Here is a 20,489-nt window from a genome sequence, read left to right on the forward strand (position 1 = left end):
ACTCTATCATGTGATCAGTACACACACTGGCAAATATATTAAAGCCACAATAATATCAATATCATTGTACATGAAAATTAGCATAAAAACACCAAGAGCATTAAAACTCCCATTAGAACTATGTATTTGTGTTCTATGGCAATCTAATGAGCATTTGCATCAGGATGATTGGGGCCAGGTTCCATACCCTAATATATATATTGCTCCACGCAATTCAAAAGGAAGAAGCCTTGGAAGAGGCAGGGAAATAATCCTCCTGTATCCTCTTACCCATTGCAGAATTGATGATTAATACGTATTGGTTTTTAATTCCAGTTTACTTTGATTCTGTGTTAATCACTATGTTTATCATATTGCCTTTAAACGGCAGCCGACTCTATTTTACACACTCTCTCTCTCTCTCTCTCTCTCTCTATCTACATTTATCTAGTGGCTAAAAGCTTGTTTTGGAGTAAGATTCCCTTTTAACCAGAAACTGAGGAGCTACTATTGGAAAAAATAATGAAAACAAAATGATTTTTGAAGCCCTTGCCCAGTTCCATCACCCACCTCATTGACCAAATAAACAACGGCAGCTGCTGAACCTGGAGAAATGCCAGGATGTTTTATTTTTAAAAATGTGGTTACTAATTGTCTATTTTGCCTTGTGTGCATTGGCTTTATCCTGTGGAATCCGTCTCACCCAGAGTTCAGTTAAACAGAAGTCTCCTGCTTACTAATGAAAGTCCAGTTCAATGCCGACAATGGCAACTTGGCGCTCATGTACAAGTGACTCCTGGGGGATTGTGATCTCACATCTTCCGGCTTATAGATCATCAACTTCCACTTGTTTTGGCCCCATTGGTAGATCCCAGCATTTCTCCTGTTTTCACGAATATGAAAGCCAATGATAATTCTATGGATGCAGAGCTATCCGAGCATCCAAAACAATATGGACATTTCTCCATTAAATCTATGTACCCAACCATTTTAATAGAGGATTTTCACTACACCTAATACTGAAATAGCCTCGCTTAAGAGAAAATACCTGTTTACTCAACAGACAGGTGGGTTGTGAGGAGAGAGTGGAAAAAAAGTGAGAAAAAACTAAGAGAAAAAGAGGAACACAGTATAAAAAAGCTAAAGCAGAACGAATGAAGAATATAGTAATGCCACTTAACATTTTCTCATGGGCCACGTTACTGATGCAACTTGCTGCATTTAATCATGTTTATGCTTTTGGCACAAGTTACTGTCTTGGGTATATGGTTTGTGACTAAAAATCCCACACTTGGGATTTGTCCAATTTTGATATCTCTGCTGAAACTCCATTGTGAAAATGATGATCCAAATTATCTGGAAAGCACAGACATCAACTTTCTTTAGGTGCCACTTCTAATGGCCAAATCCAGCAAATACTTACACCTTCCATTGTAGGTATCTTGAGTACCATCTGGGACAGCTAATTGGGGCTGTTTGCCTCCCTGAATGATGATTTTCTACAGTAGAAGTTGCACCCACAGACTTCCAGTACCAAACTATGAGCTCTGATCTGCAGCTGTGTTCCTGTTAGATATAATTACTACACTCTCTTCCTCACCAACATCCAAAAGGTGCATTTAAAAACCACAGGTTGGCATGGCTGTAAATTAATTAACAAGAAAAATAAAAGCAAGATATCAAAGAAAAATGACCTGCATAAATCTTGCAGGGAGAAAGAACATAAGAACATAAGAAATAGGAGCAGGAGTAGGCCACCTGGTCCCTCGAGCCTGCTCCGCCATTCAATAAGATCATGGCTGATCTGATCATGGACTCAGCTCCACTTCCCTGCCCGCTCTCCAAAACCCCTTATTCCCTTATTGCTCAAAAATCTGTCCATCACCGCCTTAAATTTATTCAATGACCTAGCCTCCACAGCTCTCTGGGGCAGAGAATTCCACAGATTTACAACCCTCTGAGAGAAGAAATTCCTCCTCATCTCAGTTTTAATAGATGGCCCCTTATTCTGAAACCATGTCCCCTAGTTTTAGTTTCCCCTATGAGTGGAAATATCCTCTCTGCAACCACCTTGTCGAGCCCCCTCATTATCGTATATGTTTCAATAAGATCACCTCTCATTCTTCTGAGCTCCAACGAGTATAGGCCCAACCTACTCAACCTGTTGAGGTGAAGGGGCTGACTAGGATAAATATAAAAATATGCAGAAATATGTTAAAAGCATGATCGGAGGGGAAGAGAGAGCCCTGGAAAAATGAATAGCCCCTGAGGCTAGGTATAACAGTAAAAATTGCTTGCAGTACCACAGTAGTAAGAGAGCAGACAGAGAAGAGGTGAAAGCCATAAAAGACACAAACAGTCTTGAAAATAAAAATGAGCACAAAATAATACATATTCTGAATAACTATTTCCTCCAAGTGTCTACAAGGGAAGACATGAGCAACATGCCATAGCCAGTCTAAGAAATCCCAATCAATGACTTCACTGTAAGTGAGATGGAAATCAGAGACAGATTAAATGGGCTCCAAACAAATAAATCCACAGTGATCAACGGTACTCATCCCAGAGTGTTGAGAAAGACGAGGAAGGAGATTTGTGAGGTACTGACAACTGTTATGTGGGCATCAGTGGACACTGGGGAGATACTAGTAGATTGAGAAGAGGCTAAAGTGGTGCCTATATTTTTAAAAAGGGTGTCCAAACAGAGGTTGTTACACCACAACATGGGATTGGGGGTAATGGATTGAGGATTGGTTAACGGACAGAAAGCAGAGTAGCAATAAACAGGTCGTTTTCAGGATGGCAGGGTGTAACTAGTGGAGTGCCACAATGATCAGTGCTTGTGCCTCAGCTATTTACAATCTATATCCATCACTTGGATGAGGCGACCGAGTGTAATATATATAAGTTTGCTGATGATACAAAGCTAGGTGGGAAAGTAAGCTGTGAGGAGGACACAAGGAGGCTGCAAAGGGATATGGACAGGTTAAGTAATTGGGCAATAAGGTGGCAGCTGGAGTATGATGAGGTGAAGTGTGAATTTGGTAGGAAAATAGAAAATCTGAATATTTTTTAAAAGATGAGAGACTAGTTAATTTTATTCAGAGGGATTTGGGTGTCCTTGCACATGAATCACTGAAAGTTAACTTGCAGGTACAGCAAGCAATTAGGAAGGCAAATAGTTTACTAGCCTTTATTGCAAGGGGATTGGAGTATAGAAAGTTCAGAGGCAAAGTGAAAAATAAAATGAGAGGCAAAGATAGAGTATGAGAATAGATTGGCAGCTAACTTAAAAGGGAATTCAAAAGTATTCTTGCCGCACAGCACTACCCCCCGGTCATCAAGATTCACAGTGCGGTCCTGGACAACATAGACCATTTCCCATACCTCGGGAACCTCTTATCAACAAGAGCAGGCATTGATGATGAGATTCAACACCGCCTCCAGTGCGCCAGTGAAGCCTTCGGCCGCCTGAGTAAAAGAGTGTTCGAAGATCAAGTCCTTAAATCTGCCACCAAGCTCATGGTCTACAGGGCTGTAGTAATATCTGTCCTCCTGTATGGCTCAGAGACATGGACCATATACAGTAGGCACCTCGTCGCTGGAGAAATATCACCAACGATGTCTCCGCAGGATCTTAAAAATCCCCTGGGAGGACAAACGCATCAACATTCGCGTCCTCGACCAGGCTAACATCCCCAGCATTGAAGCACTGACCACAGTTGATCAGCTCCGCTGGGCAGGCCACATAGTCCGCATGCCAAACACGAGACTCCCAAAGCAAGCGCTCTATTCGGAACTTCTTCACAGCAAACGAAACAAAGGTGGGCAGAGGAAACGTTACAAGGACACCCTCAAAGTCTCTCTAATAAAGTACAACATCCCCACGGACACCTGGGAGTCCCAGACCAAAGACCGCCCTAAGTGGAGGAAGTGCATCCGGGAGGGTGCTGAACACCTCGAGTCTCATCACCGAGCGCAAGCAGAAATCAAGCGCAGGCAGCAGAAAGAGCGTGCGGCAAACCTGTCCCACCCTCCCTTAGCGTCAACGACTATCTGTCCTACCTGTGACAGGGACTGTGGCTCTCGTATTGGACTGTTCAGCCACCTATGGACTAATTTTAAGAGTGGAAGTAAGTCTTCCTCGATTCCGAGGGACTGCCTATGATGATGATGAAAGGCACACAAATAACAAGTGGGTAATAAGAAGAGGGCTGGGGCCAATTAGGGACTCAAAAGGAGACCGACACATGGAGGCAGAGGGTGTGGCTAAGGTACTAAATGAGTACTTTGCATCTATCTTTGCCAAGGAAGAAGGTGTTGCCATAGACATAGTAAAGGAGGAGGTAGAGGAGATACTGAATGGGATAAGAATTGATAAAGATGAGGTACTAGAAAGGCTGTCTGTAGTTACATTTGATGTCACCAGGACCGGATGGGATGCATTCTAGGATGCTGAGAGTGTTTAAGGAGGATATTGCGGAGGTACTGGCCATAATCTTCCAATCCTCCTTATCTACGGGAGTGGTGCCAGAAGACAGGAGAATTACAAATGTTACACCCTTGTTCAAAAAAGGGTCTAAGGATAAACCCAGCAACTACAGGCCAGTCAGTTTAACCTCGGTATGGAGGAAGCTTTTAGAAACAATAATCAGGGACAAAGTTAACAGTCACTGGATTAATTAAGGAAAGCCAGCACGGATTTGTTAATGGCAAATTGTGTTTAACCAACTTGATCGAGGTTTTTGATGAGGTAACAGAGAGGGTTGATGAGGGAAATGCAGTTGACATAATGTATATGGGTTTCCAAAAGGCGTTTGAATTCTATGATTCTATAAGGAAGTCTTGCTGCAATTATATAGGGTTTTGGTGGGATCACAACTTGAGTACATAAGGGGTTGAAACAAAGGTTCATTAGATTGATCCCTGGGATGAGAGAGCTGTTTAATGAGGAGAGTTTGAGTAAAATGGATCTGTATTCTCAGGCGCTTAGAAGAATGAGAGGTGATCTCATTGAAACATTTAGGACCGGATTTTCAGCTTTTGGGGTTTTTCGGCGAAAACTGTAGCGATACATGAAAACTTACCATTTTTGCTGCGCTACCGTTCTTAGGCCGAACTTTCGGCCTTTACAGGCGCATCTGTAAGGGCAGTGTTGCACAAGCATTCGCGGCGCAAAAACGCGAGTTTCGACAAATTTAGTCCGCGGCAGGGAACACTGCTTGCGGGGGGGGGGGATTCCAAAGAACATTCCAAAAACATTTACAAGACCCTTAACTATCTAATTGCTGCAAAAAAATGTAAAATAAAACCTTTAACTTACCCTTTTTGCAGGTTTTCGTACTTACCGCTGCTGGCAGGGCTGCACAGACAGGTTTGAACTGTCGCTATTCTGGGCATGGCGTACGGGTCGGGAGAGAGCCGAAACTCGGACGCAAACACAATCCGAGTCGCTGCACATCGGCGCACTTCTCCCCGGTGGAAGTTGGAAGCGTCGCTACCAACAGGTACCCGAGGATCCTGCCTGGGCTTTGCGACTGGGTTTTCGCTGCAGAGGGTCAAATCGCAGCGAAAACCCGGTTGCAAACTTCTTGAAAATCCAGCCCATAAAATTCTAAAGGGCCTTGACCGGGTAGATGCTGAGAGGATGTTTTCCCCTGGTTGGAAAGTCTAGAACCAGTAGTCATAGTCACATGACCCCTAATTCAATTCCAAAATTAATCAATGGGAACAGAACTCGGGCACAGTTTCCAACCAGTAAAAGATAATTTTAGGACTGATTGATATTAGGAAATTCTTCTTTACACAACGAATGATCAATATGTACAACAAACCATGTGATAGAGTAGTGAAGGGAATCACTTAAGAATCAATTGGATGCGACAATGGTGGGTGTGTTGGGATCTTACGATATGGCTAAATTATGATGAATGGAATTCTCCTCATCTGTAATTATCTTGATGATAACATAAGAAAAACGAGCAGGAATAGGCCATTTGGCCCCTCGAGCCTGCTCCGCCATTCAATAAGATCATTGCTGATCTGATCATGGACTCAGCTCCACTTCCCTGCCCGCTCCCCATAACCCTTTATTCCCTTATTGCTCAAAAATCTGTCTATCTCCGCCTTAAATATATTCAATGACCCAGCCTCCACAGCTCTCTGGGGCAGAGAATTCCATAGATTTACAACCCTCAGAGAAGAAATTTCTCCTCGTCTCAGTTTTAAATGGGTGGCCACTTATTCTAAGACTATGTCCCCTATGAGTGGAAATATCCTCTCTGCATCCACCTTGCCAAGCCCCCTCATTATCGTATATGTTTCAATAAGATCACCTCTCATTCTTCTAAACTCCAATGAATATAGGCCCAACCTACTCAACCTATCTTAATAAGTCAACCCCCTCATCACTAGAATCAACCTAGTGAACCTTCCCTGAACAGCCTCCAATGCACGTATATCCTTCCTTAAATACGGAGACCAAAACTGTACGCAGTGCTCTAGGTGTGGTCTCACCAATACCCTGTACAGTTGTAGCAGGATTTCTCTGCTTTTATACTCTATCCCCCTTGCAATAAAGGCCAACATTTCATTTGCCTTCCTGCTTACTTGCTGTACCTGCATACTAACTTTTTGTATTTCATGCACAAGGACCCCCAGGTCCCTCTGCACTGCAGCACTTTGCAATTTTTCTCCATTTAAATTATAATTTGCTTTTCTACTATTTCTGCCAAAGTGGATAACCTCACATTTTCCCACATTATATTCCATCTGCCAAATTTTTGCCCACTCACTTATGATACAGTACAAAGGTGGCCATTTAGCCCATCGTGCCTGAACCGGCTCTTTAAAAGAGTTATCCAATTTTTCCTAATCCCCTGCCCGTTTCCGAAAGCTCTGAAATGTACCCCCCTTCAAGTATTTATCCAGTATGTTGTGATCTTGTGAGGAGAACAGTAATGGGCATGCAGAATTCCAGTGTCATGTGATTATGCACCTACCTGAACTGGATTTTAATTAAAACTCTTAATAATCAATGTTGTCCTTTCATTCACTACGGAGAATAATTGTTCCATTGAAATGCATGATGCACAAAAGGGAGAATTCTGTACAAAAACAAATTGGTAGGAACCAGGAATAAATTTATATCCTTGCTATTAACTTAGAAAGAGTTAATGGAAACAATGGTGGTTTTGGTTTGAACAGTTTCATGAAGCGATATGCATATGTATATATATATATATATAAAATCTCCCAATAGTCTATCGACAGTGATCGTGATCAGAATGACTTGCAGAAACTTTGTAATTGAAACCTGAAATGTAGTTGAAGCTTCATACAGGGTCATTGTTGCCAATTAATTAGTTAGGAGGAAGAGGAATAATTAAAAAAAAAATGATTTGAACTTGTCTCGAAATGGGTTTTAATTTTGGAGATAGCAGTCAGTCTTTCAGTCTCTCTCTGTGCTTTTGATTGCCATTTGAATTCAAATCAAATCTTTGAAATGGTCAACTCTTCCCGTGGTTATTTTAAAGGTTTCTATAAAGGTGACATCTGTCCCTGAGAAACAGTTGCACAAAATTCTCCTCATCTTTAAATGTGCAGTTGTTGATCCCGTTTCTTAATACCGTGCCGATGATATTGGAGTAATTGTCTTGGTGAAGTTACAGAGCGTAACAGTGCGCGGGAATCGAATTAACATTCAATCGAGATATAGCCATTAACCTGGCATAGACTTTGGTTAACTGTCAGAGAATGGTACTTAGGCTTGGATGTAGCTGATCCAGTACAGACTGTACATTAGATTAGGCTGTGCGGAGTGAGCTGTCATATACCAGTTTTAAGCAGCAGGCAATTTTAGTAATCCTTGCACAAATCCCATTTATAATCTCACCACTGTTATGAGTTTGTTGCAGTTACATAAGAACATAAGAACATATGAATTAGAAGCGGGAGTAGGCCATTTGGCTCCTCGAGCCTGTTTTGCCATTCAATAAGATCATGGCTGATCTGATCATGGACTCAGCTCCACTTTCCTGCCCACTCTCCATAATCCTTGACTCTCCTATCATTCAAAAATCTGGCTATCAATGACCCAGCCTCAACAGCTCTCTGGGGTAGAGAATTCCAAAGATTCACAATCCTCTGAGAGAAGAATTTCCTCTTCATCTCTGTTTTAAATGTGCGACCCCTTATTTTGAAAGTATGCCCCTTAGTTTTAGATTCCCCCGCCAATGGAAACATCCTCTCTGCATCTACCCTGTCCAGCCCCCTCAAAATCTTATACATTTCAATAAGATCACCTCTCATTCTTCTAAACTTTAGTGAGTATTGGCCCAAACTGCTCAACCTTTCTTCATAAGACAACCCCTTCATGTCAGGAATCATTGACAAGGTGGATGCAGAGAGGATGTTTCCACTGATGGGGGAGACTAGAACTAGGGGGCATGATCTTAGAATAAGGGGCCGCCCATTTAAAATAGAGATGAGGAGACATTTCTTCTCAGAGGGTTGTAAATCTGTGGAATTCGTTGCCTCAGAGAGCTGTGGAAGGTGGGACATTGAATAAATTTAAGACAGAAATAAACAGTTTCTTAAACGATAAGGGGTTATGGGGAGCGGGCAGTGAAGTGGAGCTGAGTCCATGATCAGATCAGCCATGATCTTATTGAATGGCGGAGCAGGCTAGAGGCCGTATGGCCTACTCCTGTTCCTATTTCTTATGTTCTTATCTTATTAACCTCGTGAACCTTCTCTGAACTGCGTCCAATGCAAGTATATTGTTCTTTAAATAAGGAGACTTTAGCTACTCTCTTCCTTTGTATATACCTGCAGAAGCTCTTACAGTCTGTTTTTATATTTCTGGCTAGTTTACTCTCAATCTATCTTCTCTTTTTTTAGTCGTCCTTTGCTGGTTTCTAAAAATGTCCCAATCTTCTGGTCTACTACTAATCTTTGCAACATTGTATGCCTTTGTTTTCAATTTGATACCGTCCTTAACTTCCTTAGTTAGCCACGAATGATTCATCCTTCTCTTAGAGTCTTTCATTCTCACTGGAATAAATCTTTGCTGAGAGTTATGAAATGTCTCGTTAAATGTCTGCCACTGCATTTCCTACTGTCTTACCTTTTATTCTATTTTCCCAGTCCACTTTAGCCAACTCTGTCTTCATACCTTTGTAATTGCCTTTTTTTAAGTTCAGGGCACTATTTTGAGACCCATGTTTCTCACCCTCAAACTGAATTTGAAATTCTAACATGCTATAATCACTCTTCCCTAGTCGATCCTTTAATATAAGATCATTAATTAATCCTATCTCATTACACATTATCAGATCTAAAATAGCCTGCTTCCTGGTTGGTTCTACAACGTATTGTTCTAAAAGTTTATGCCAATTTGATTTGTCCAATCTATATGAAGATTAAAATCGTCCATTATTATTGCTGTTTCTTTCTTACAAGCTGGAGGCTTAATTTATACGCTGTCCTACAGTGTAGCTACTGTTAGGGGACCTATGGACTACTCCCACCAGTGACTTCTTCCCCTTATTATTTCCTGGCCCAACAAGAACATTGAGTTACTGTGAAAGAGCCAGATTTCCATAAATTGTACTTTACGTCAAAATCATTAATAAAGTAGACAAAGGTGTGGATGGGATTTTTCATCTTAATGGGTTACAGAATCTCTGCTGCTCTGTGTGTAGCTTTGCAACAGGTGACTGAAGTTTCAAAAAGTAGCAAAATATAACATTGTTTTTACAAATAAATTGATTTAAATGCATTATATTTGGAAAACTTCTGTTGCATTTTGAAAGAACATATCAATAAACTAATTCTGTAGATTTCTGTAGTCAACAGTAAATGAAGAATTGAATTGCTTTCTGGGCTGTATTTGAAATTTAATAATAATTGCTGCTTTTTCACGCATTTTAATTTGCAATTGGTGCAGAAGAATTTGTTTTAAGTGGATCCCTGTCAGAAACCTTTGTAAACTGATGGAAAATAGAGATAGGCAGGAATTGTTTTTTTTTTAAACAGTCCGACAGTTGTCGTTCTCGTTCTAATATCCAATTATCTAATTGGTTAAATCATTTTTGTGGCGATATTCCTTTGAGGGAAATAAAGGTAAATTAACTTGTTTTTGTAACATTAATGTATTTGTCAGTTTTATAATTTGTCATGAACTATTGCATGAACCATGGGCTTTGGTCATTGTATAAACTATTTTTTAATTAATGACACCTGTGTTTTACAGAAATATTCGCAGGGAATAAATAATTTCCACAGTTGCTGTGGCCCCAAAGTTATCTTACTCTGTGGGTGACACAATTTACATAACCAGATCCGACTTAATTATATCATTTACATAATGTGCTCAGCAAACATCCTGTGAGTCTATTCTTCTTCTTGCACACAGTAGGCAAAACATGGGAACGGCAGAACTGAATACAGTATTTCTAAGATCAAAACAACCGAGCAGCGTAATATAGGACATCCCACATCATTATACAATATATACTGACCCTGAGCTCAGTGGTCCTGTTCAAGTCCTGCTGCCATCAGGCACTGGAAGTTAATTAGAGCACTGTTTGTGGATGTTTGAATTGGAAAGAAATATTATGGTCTTGTTATTATGTGATAGAAATTAATCTCTATTCTCGTAATCCTCAGGACCATAGCATTTCTCTGTGTTCTATTGAACTTCGCATCATAATGAATGTCCTGTAATGTTTGCATGAAATATAACTTGAAGAATAGGTAGCCTCATAGCAAATAAAGTATTCGTCCCGGGAGCCTTGAAGGCACAGTTAACAAATGTGTTATATTGAGATCTTGATAATGACATTGTGGTATGTAATACATTGAAGTACTTGGAATTCAAGTTGGCTCACTACTGTTGAGCTGTTTTCATTTTTTTAAACTTTATTGTTGCTATATTGTCACGATGTCACACTTACAAGCTTAGTTTTGGTGGTGTGGCTAGGGAAATTATTATGAATAACTTTATTATTTTTTGCCTGCAAAGCAAGGTTTCCCATCACTATTGGGACATGGTGCAAAAGAGTGGGCAACCTGCTTCTAGACTTCTGCCAATGCTGCTCTCATAACTGGCAGCTAGGAGATGCACAAGAGCATCTTGGGGTGACTTGTCCACTACAAGGTTACTCTCCAATGCTATGGCTAGGATTAGCAACTTTCATCTCATATCACAGTAAGGTGAAGTTCTAGTGCCCTATCTCGAAGAGCTGCTTGTTCATGGTAGTAATTCTGACTAGTTAGCTGGGTAGTGGAGTCCCCAGAGATTATTCTTCATAGTATTTATTGACCTCAATGATATTTTAAACAGAATTACGCCAAGTATTTTGTGAAAGCAACCTATTCAGAGGACAGGAATGTAATTATGAGTTCACATACACAGCGATATGCCAATCTGCTGCACTGCCCCATTTCAATAAAGAGGACTAATTAATGATGCTAAGCGCATTTCCTGTAACAATATTACATTTCAAAGCACATTGCATGTTGATAACATAACATAAAGAGTTACTTTGGATTGCTATTGCATTCTTCCTAGTAGCTGGAGAAATATTGACACTGCCAATGGCCTGTGTGGTTGCCAATTTATACTATCTTAGGATTTCCTAACGAAGAGCATTCATTACAAATTTGTGGAAAATAACAGCTTTCCTTTTTTTTTTAATTATGTTGCAGTTGGAAGATTGCTGATAGAATTCAGCTCTCTGATGTCAATGGAGAAGGTTCAGCGAGATAACCCAGATGTACAAGAGGGAGGCAAATACAAGCCTTCAGACTGTATAGCTAAGCAAAGAGTTGCCATCATAATTCCATTCAGACACAGGGAACATCACTTGAAGTTCTGGCTGCATTACTTGCATCCCATTCTCCACAGGCAGAAGATCAACTATGGGATTTATATCATAAACCAGGTGAGTACCCAACCATGCAGTTCTATTTGAGGCAGTTATGTCTTTTATTACAAGCCAAGGATTTCATTTGAGCTAATTATGAGTCTGTTCATGCTATTTGTTTTACATGATTCCTCATTGTGGTATCACAATTCTAGCCCTTAGTATGCTGGTGAATATCAAAACACTAGTTATAATCTACATCAACTATGCTGAATAAGCACCTGAGCTATCTTCTCTCTCCTTGATACTATAGTCTATCTGCATCAGAGATCAAAATTATGGGAATATTCCAGGTTCTTCAGGTTTGATTCTTCAGCTTTACTCAATTGCAAGTTGTAATGGATCAGTGCTACGTGCCTGTTCTAATTCTGAGGGAACTTACTGTAGGAGGGAAATGCTTTCAATACAAATTACTCTGCTGGTATTAACTCAGAAGAGTGCCAGTATTGGATTCTCATCCGGGAATAAAAAAGGTGCCATCCCTCGTGATTCACCAGAGACTAAGGTCAGCTATGCCGTTTCACATGACTGAAAATGGGAGGGTGGAAATGATAACAGGAAAAGTGCTACTTACTACGTATTCTACATGTTATAAAGGGAGATGTGCATTACCCTTGGCAATGCCACTCCTTATGTCCCCTTGTTCCTGTGTTTTATGTTTCAGAATTGCTGGTCAGAAACAGCCTGTGAGCAGACATCTTATGTAAAATCCCCTCGGGTGATACCACAAAGTTGCTTTCCAGTGATATGGATCGGCACCTATGAGCAGTACACCCAGCTTTTTATACACATTACCAACAAATTTCCTTGGGAGTTCCCCAAATCCGCCACTGTAACTTCCATGGAAGGTCAGCGGATTGCCTGAAGTTACGGTGGCCAATCGGGAAAACACCCGAGGAAATTCACAGTGAGTACATCTGCTTCTGTGCTGCCTTTCATCAGGAGTTTAAAAGCAATATGTTTAACTCAAGAAGATTGGGGGCTGTTAGATATCTGTGCAACATTAAGAATATATGGTAATTCTTTCACTATAAAACAGACTTTTTCTTACCGGGTAGGAAGTATTTTCAAAAGACATGTATGGGAGAGAAAATGTGGAAGGACTTTGCACTGAAAGTCGTCCTCTCACAATATTTTGCTTCTTTAGTTTTGTAAAGCTTCATCAATCAGAGTAGTATCTTGACACTGAACGCCTATAAATGAACTGATTGCCTGTGGATGCTCTACACTTGGCTGGCAATTACATGGCTACTCAAGTGAATCCAATTCCCTTTAACTGCCTTGAACACTGACAGTCTTTATAAGTTTTCACAATATAAGTGACCCTCCCCCACCCATCCCAGACCTAAATAATAATTTTGGCAGGTGTCAATTATTGTTGCAAAATAGAAGAGGGGTGGTTGTAATGGTTGTCAGTTCAGGAAGGTGTAAGAATGTGGTACATCAAAAAAATCTTCTGTGTTAAATTTGTAACAAGCACAATTGATTTTTTTTTGGTAAATTTTTAACCATCAGTATTATGAAATAAAATTAGTGAACTGCCTGGTCAGAATCAATGGGTTAATAAGAACATCCATTGATATAACAAATGTTCCAAAATGCTTCACAACCAATTAATTAATTTTGAAGTACAGTCAGTGTTATTATGCAAGAAAACACAGCAGCCAATTTATGCACATCAAAGTCACACAACTAGCAAGTGAAATGAAATAGGTTTTGGTGGTGTTGATTGAAAGAGGAATATTGGCCTGTAAATTTTGAGAATGCCATGGTCATCTTTGAATAGTGCTATGGGATCTGTAACATCCCTCTGAAGTGGCAGTACGGTCCTTGGTTTACCATCTCATTTGAAGGATGGCAGCTCCGATAATGCAGCATTTCTCCAGTGTCAGCTTGGTTCAATGGTAGTACTCTCACCTCTGAGTCAGAAGGTTGTGGGGTCAAGCTTAACATCGGGAGTTAATTTTCACTGGGGTTCTCCCGTTCATCTGCTGTAACTTTGGCAGAATAGCCCTGGAAACTCCTGAAAAATAGTGTAACCTGTGTTTATACAATTTTTGGGGTTTCTGCTGTACTTCTGCCAAAGAGCTGGAGGGCAACTAGCAAAACCCTTATGGAATACCACCTCCATAGTTTACAGTGACAATTCAGTATTGTACTGAGGGAATTCTGCATTGTCAGAGATGCCGTTTTTTGGATTAGATGTTAAACAAAGGCCTTGTCTCGCTGTTCAGTTCAGCGTACAGCACTTTATCGAAGAGCAAGGGGTACTCCCAGGGTCCTGGCCAAATCTATCCCTCAACCAACATCACTAAAACAGACTAACTGGTCATTCATCTCATTGCTGTTTGTGGGTCCTTCCTGTGCACAAATTGGCTGCCGTGTTTGCCTACATTACAACCGGGACTACACTTCAAAGGTACTTCATTGGCTGTAAAGTGCTGTCCTGAGGATAAGAAAGACACTACATAAATTGCAAGTCAGTTTGTTTGTCTTTTTTCTTTCTTTAGTGTGCTCACACAATGCATCATAGAGTGATTGTCTTAGGTTTAGAAGGTGTGGGATTGGAGCCACATATAGGCCAGATCAGATGAGGATAGCATATTTCCTTCCCTAAAGAACATTAGTGAACCAGTTGTGCTTTTCCAACAATCCGACAGCTTTTACTGATAGCAGCTTTTTATTTATTTCCAAATTTTTAAACTGAATTCAAATTTTCAAACTATTTTAGTAGGAATTGAACTAGTGTTCTCTGAATTAGTCCAGGCCTTGAAATTACTAATCCGGTAACTACTGCACTCTAGTGTGGCACCTACCTTAAACAATTGTATCATAAAATGGCTTCTAATGTGTTCCTTTAACATTTGTCTTACTGATTATTCTCTAAATGGTGGCACAGAAATTTATATTTATAAATATAATGTGTAGAGAAATAATCCCCTAACTCCAGATTGTCCATCCGAATGCAAACCTGAAATGACATAAATCAGAATCGGGAGTTAACGTTTTCCCTTCCTCACTGTGTTATTAAAGAATATATTTTCTCCCCTTCCCCTCTTTAGGTTGCCATGCAACATGGATCATAGCCTGGCTGAGCGGGTGGGCAGATATCCTTCTCCCAGCCCTCTGAGAAATCTGCTCTGTTAACTGCCAGCTAGGAGATGCACAAGAGGGTCTGGGGTGACCCGTCCACTACTTGGTGCCTTCCCTAAAGGCACGGCTGAGATTAGGAACTTGTCATGCGGAGAATGGCAAGCACAAATTTCATCCTATATCACAGTGAGTTGAAGTTCTAAATGCCCCATCCCAGTTGAGTGAAATAGTTGTAGCTGGGCAGTGGGGTTCCAAGAGATTATCCTAGGATTCCTGCTGCTCATAATATTTATTGACCTCAATGGACATATTGTAAGTGGAGTGTCTTTGTTTGCCAAATACACCAAGTTGTTCATGAAAGCAATATGTTAAGAGAACAGGAATATCATTTAAAGAGATTTAGACTCCTGAAGGTTGGGTACATGCTTTATAATGTACAGAAGGAAATGGTTGAAAATAGAAAACACAATGGGCCCAAAATTCATCAGGACATAAGGTCCGTCCATTTCTTGGTGGTATTCCGGCGGTGCGCCATTTAAAACTGCCAGAATGCCGCCAAGACTAAAGAGTGCTAGTTTGGTGACATTTCTTTCAGCGGTATGCGAGCGGTGTGCAGCGGGCAGTATGCAGCATTATAGTCGATCAAGATCGACTTTCTTGTCGATGGACAGTGCGCACATTTTTTTTTTTTGCTTTTTTTTTTCACAGATGCTTTTCCCCCGCGATTTCGGGAGTCAGGGGTCACCTGTGCATGCGCAGAGAGTTGAAGTTGAGGGAGAGAGAATGAGAAGGGGCAGCAAGGTATTCGAGGGTCAGTTGGTTTAATCAGAGATTCCAGAGTGAAACAATATTAATAACATTCAATATCAACAATGATAATACTTTATAAATCAAAAATCATATAAATATCATGGAAATGCTGAAAAAGAAGTCGAAGTGCAGGAACATCGAGAAGGAAGGGAGGTTGAGGGCAACTGCCTTCGACGAGACGGAGTTACCGGCCCTGCTGGAGAATATCACAGAGAGGTACTCAGAGCTAACGAAAGGTGGTCGTGGAAAGCCCCCCCCCCCCCCCCCCCCCCCCAAAGGAGTACAACAGGATATGGGACGAGATCGGGGAGGCTGTGTCCTCCACAAGTACCGTGGAAAGGTGCCGTAAGAGGTGGAACGACCTAATGAGGGTAGCAAGAGTAAGTAATGATTTTATTTATGCACCCCCCCCATGTGCCATATACTATGTAAATATAGGTTCAGTGTCACACAGATGATATTTATCCTAAGGTTATGGCGATGTATTTGTGCTTTCAGGCAATGACAAGATAATCAACACAATGTTTTGATGTGTGTGTGTGTGTGTGTGTGAACCTGTGTGTCTGCGATGTTAAATGGATTGAAGATTTTTACTTTCATTTTCTTCACTTTCTGCAGAAGAAGACATCTGCAATAGCAGCCGATCAGCGGCGTACGAGGGAGGGACCCACAACCCAAGAACCATTGACGGAGATTGAGATCCGTGCCCTGTTGCTCGTCGGGGATAGCAACCGTGCCACCACCTGCGTTGGAGCTGACCCACCCACACAGGATGGTCAGTTCAATACAATCCCCGGTCTGTGTTGCGGTCCTGTAATGTCATGTAATGTAACTGTAACTGTAATGTTGGTCTCTTAATGTAATGTAAGTTTATTGCACTGTAGTGTTGGGCTCATGTGATGTATTGCAATGTTGGGGGCATGTAACGCAATACATGTGTATATATGTATTGTCTGTCTGCAATATGCAGTGCAGTACTGCAGCAATGGTGGATATTTAACTATTTGCAATTTATATTAATGACTTGGAAGAAGGGACTGAGTGTAACGTAGCCAAGTTTGCTGACGATACAAAGATGGGAGGAAAAGCAATGTGTGAGGAGGACACAAAAAATCTGCAAAAAGAACATAGACAGGCTAAGTGAGTGGGCAAAAATTTGGCAGATGGAGTATAATGTTGGAAAATATGAGGTCATGCACTTTGGCAAAAAAAATAAAAGAGCACGTTATTATTTAAATGGAGAAAGATTGCAAAGTGCTGCAATACAGCGGGATCTGGGGGTACTTGTGAATGAAACACAAAAGGATAGTATGCGGGTACAGCAAGTGATCAGGAAGGCCAATGGTATCTTGGCCTTTATTGCAAAGGGGATGGAGTATAAAAGCAGGGAAGTCTTGCTACAGCTTATAAGGTATTGGTGAGGCCACATCTGGAATACTGCATGCAGTTTTGGTTTCCATATTTACAAAAAAATATACTTGCTTTGGAGGCAGTTTAGAGAAGGTTCACTAGGTTGATTCTGGGGATGAGGGGGTTGGCTAATGAGGAAAGGTTGAGTAGGTTGGGCCTCTACTCATTGGAATTCAGAAGAATGAGAGGTGATCTTATCGAAACGTATAACATTGTGAGGGGGCTTGACAAGGTGGATGCAGAGAGGATGTTTCCACTGATGGGGGGAGAACTAGAGGGAATGATCTTAGAATAAGGGGCTGCCCACTTAAAACAGAGATGAGGAGAAATTTCTTCTCTGAGGGTTGTAAATCTGTGGAATTCGCTGTCTCAGAGAGCTGTGGAAGCTGGGACATTGAATGAATTTAAGACAGAAATAGACAGTTTCTTAAACGATATGGGGTTATGGGGAGTGGGCGGGGAAGTGGAGCTGAGTCCATGATCCGATCAGCCATGATCTTATTGAATGGCGGAGCAGGCTTGAGGGGCTGTATGGCCTACTCCTGTTCCTATTTCTGATGTTCGTATGTTAAGTAAGACTGCGATAAGTCACTGTACTATGTACTCCTGTAACCCTGACCCCTCCCCTGGTGCTAAGCATTTTCAAATGTTATTTTGTACTTCCAGACTCAGACACCTCCACAGAGAGACCAGACGACAGACCCACTGCCTCCACCTCTGGCATCACCCAGCCCTCTCCCGACTTCACCACTGGCAGAGATGATGAAGAGGAAGCGGGCTGATCCTGGAGCCAGGGGATGTGGAGATGGGGTAGAGACGGAGGAGAATACACCAGTTCCATGTGGGCCAGCGGGAACATCTTCCACCACCGAGTCTGTATTCAGGGGATTCCCCCATGGCTCCTCTGATTCTGTGGAACCAAGCGATGTGCAGCAACGCACCCCCAGTGTTGCAGCACCTTTGCCGCAGCGACGGAGATTGGTGCAGAAAAGGTCCGTTGCTGCATGACAGATAGGCGTGTACCAGGACATGCTGCGTCTGTCACAGGCCAGCGTTGATACAGGTCGAGAGCTGCTCAAGGCCATGGCTACGATAGCCAGAAACATCGCGGCGCTATCAGAACAACAGTCGGAGGATATGTCGCGTCTGATTACCGCGATGGAGCGAACCGCCGACTCCGTCGATGCCATGCGGCATTCGACAGGATCGGGACATGGCGCGGAATCCCCCCGTTCCATCGTACTCGACAACACTTGAGGGTGGGGAGTTGACAGCAGTTTCCAGCCCTAAAGCTGTGCCTTCTGGATCACGAGCTTCTCCTGAGGCCCCATTCATTGCACCTACCATGCCTGACCCCTCAACGTCAGCAACAGCACTCTGGGTGCAGTGCTGCACACTGGCTTAGTACCACCACGGGGAGGTCTGGGCTCAGGGGCAGTGGGGAAGGAAAGGGCGGGAGTAAGAAAAGGAGGGGTGAGTCCCAAGGGTGGTGGAATACACAGTCGAGGTCGAGGACAGTAAAGGGAGCTTTGTTGTAGTCAAATGTTCATTGTTCATTTAAAATAGTTGAAGTTTGATTTTTAAAATTTTATTTCCAGTTGTCACAATTGTTACAGTTCGAAATTATAGTTCTAAGTTTTACAAAGTTTTACAGTTGTTGTATATTTTTTACATTTTTACATAAACATTTGAATTGAATTTGAGAACTCTTGTACAGTGTCAAACTTTTGAGGTAACAGTCATCAGGTTCATCAGGGTCCCAAAACGCAGCTCTCCACATTCAAGCAAAGCGTTCATTTATGAGCTGCTGATGTGGCTTCCGCTGTGGTGTTTGGGGTGGGTGGGGTGGGGGGCGGATGGGTGGTGCCATGGGTTCATCTGGAAGCTCTTCCCCATCCTCCTCCCCCACATTTTCCTTTTCTTCCCCCTCCGTCTCCTGCACTCTCTCCCCAGGTGGTCCCGCAGTCCCCTGTGGCAATTCCTCTCCCTGCATGATTGCTAAATTATGCAACATGCAGCGCACCGCTGTAACCTGACAACCTGCTCAGGGTGGTATTGCAGCCCCCTTTTGCTTCTCTTAAAAGCGTGGGATACATTTCATCCAGGCCTGGGGATTTATCCACTTTCAAAGCTGCTAAACCTCTTAATACTTCCTCTCTCACTATGTTTATTTAATCTAATATTTCACTCCTCCTCCCTGATTGCAATGTCTGCATCGCCCCTCTCCTTTGTGAAAACAGACATAAAGTATTCATTAAGAACCATACCCACATCTTCTGCCTCCACACCGATTACCTTTATGGTCTCTAATAGACCCTATTATTTCTTTAGTTATCCCCTTGCTCTTAATGTATTTATAAAACATCTTTGGGTTTTCCTTGATTTTACTTGCCAAATTCTTTTCATGCTCTCTCTTTGCTTTCCTAATTTCCCTTTTAATTTCACCCTTGCACTTTCTATACTCCTCTCGAGTTTCTGCAGTATTGAGCCCTCGGCATCTGTCATCAGCCTCCCCTTTTCCTTTATCGTACCCTGTGTGTCCTTGACATCCAGGGGACTCTAGATTTGTTAGTCCCACCCTTTTTCTTTAAGGGAACATACTTGCTCTGACCCCTCCAGATCTCCTCCTTGAATGCCTCCCACTGCTCTGATACTGATTTACCTTCAAGTAGCTGTTTCCAGTCCACTTTCGATCCAACCCTCTCAGGCTACAGGTGTGGTGCTGGAGGGCTGCTAACGTGTACCCTTGTTTAAAAAGGGAGAAAGGGATAGTCCAAGTAATTACAGGCCAGTCGGCCTAACCTCGGTGGTGGAAAAATTATTGGAAAAAATTCTGAGACAGGATAAATCTTCATTTAGAAAGACACTGATTAATCAAAGATGGTCAGCATGGTTTATTAAGGGAAGGTCATGTCTGACTAACTTGATTGAATTATTTGAGGAGGTAACAAGGAGGGTCGATGAGGGCAGCGTGTATGATGTAGTGTATATGGATTTTAGCAAGGCTTTTGATAAGGTCCCACATGGCAGACTGGTCAGGAAAATAAAAGCCCATGGGATCCAAGGCAAAGTGGCAAGTTGAATCCAAAATTGGCTCGGAGGCAGGAAGCAAAGGGTAATGATTGATGGGTGTTTTTGTGACTGGAAGGCTGTTTCCAGTGGGGTTCCACAGGGCTCAGTATTAGGTCCCTTGCTTTTTGTGGCATATGCTGCCTCCTCTCTCGATGGCCGAGTCTGCCCCTATATGGGTGCGGATGGAGAAGTCTT

The 20,489-nt window shown here is 42.0% G+C and overlaps 1 protein-coding gene across 3 annotated transcripts in view; it reads left to right on the forward strand.

Moving 5' to 3' along the window:
• The window catches only part of b4galt2 (UDP-Gal:betaGlcNAc beta 1,4- galactosyltransferase, polypeptide 2), a 628,374-nt gene that overhangs the window by 285,013 nt on the left and 322,872 nt on the right, over positions 1-20,489 (forward strand). For all 3 annotated transcript variants that reach the window (XM_070886768.1, XM_070886771.1, XM_070886770.1), the window contains one exon: positions 11,692-11,927. In XM_070886768.1, coding sequence (XP_070742869.1) covers positions 11,692-11,927 — 236 coding nt within the window. The remainder of the gene's footprint in view (positions 1-11,691; positions 11,928-20,489) is intronic.

Source organism: Pristiophorus japonicus, chromosome 8 (assembly GCF_044704955.1).
Source record: "Pristiophorus japonicus isolate sPriJap1 chromosome 8, sPriJap1.hap1, whole genome shotgun sequence".
In the NCBI taxonomy this organism is placed as follows: Eukaryota; Metazoa; Chordata; class Chondrichthyes; family Pristiophoridae; genus Pristiophorus; species Pristiophorus japonicus.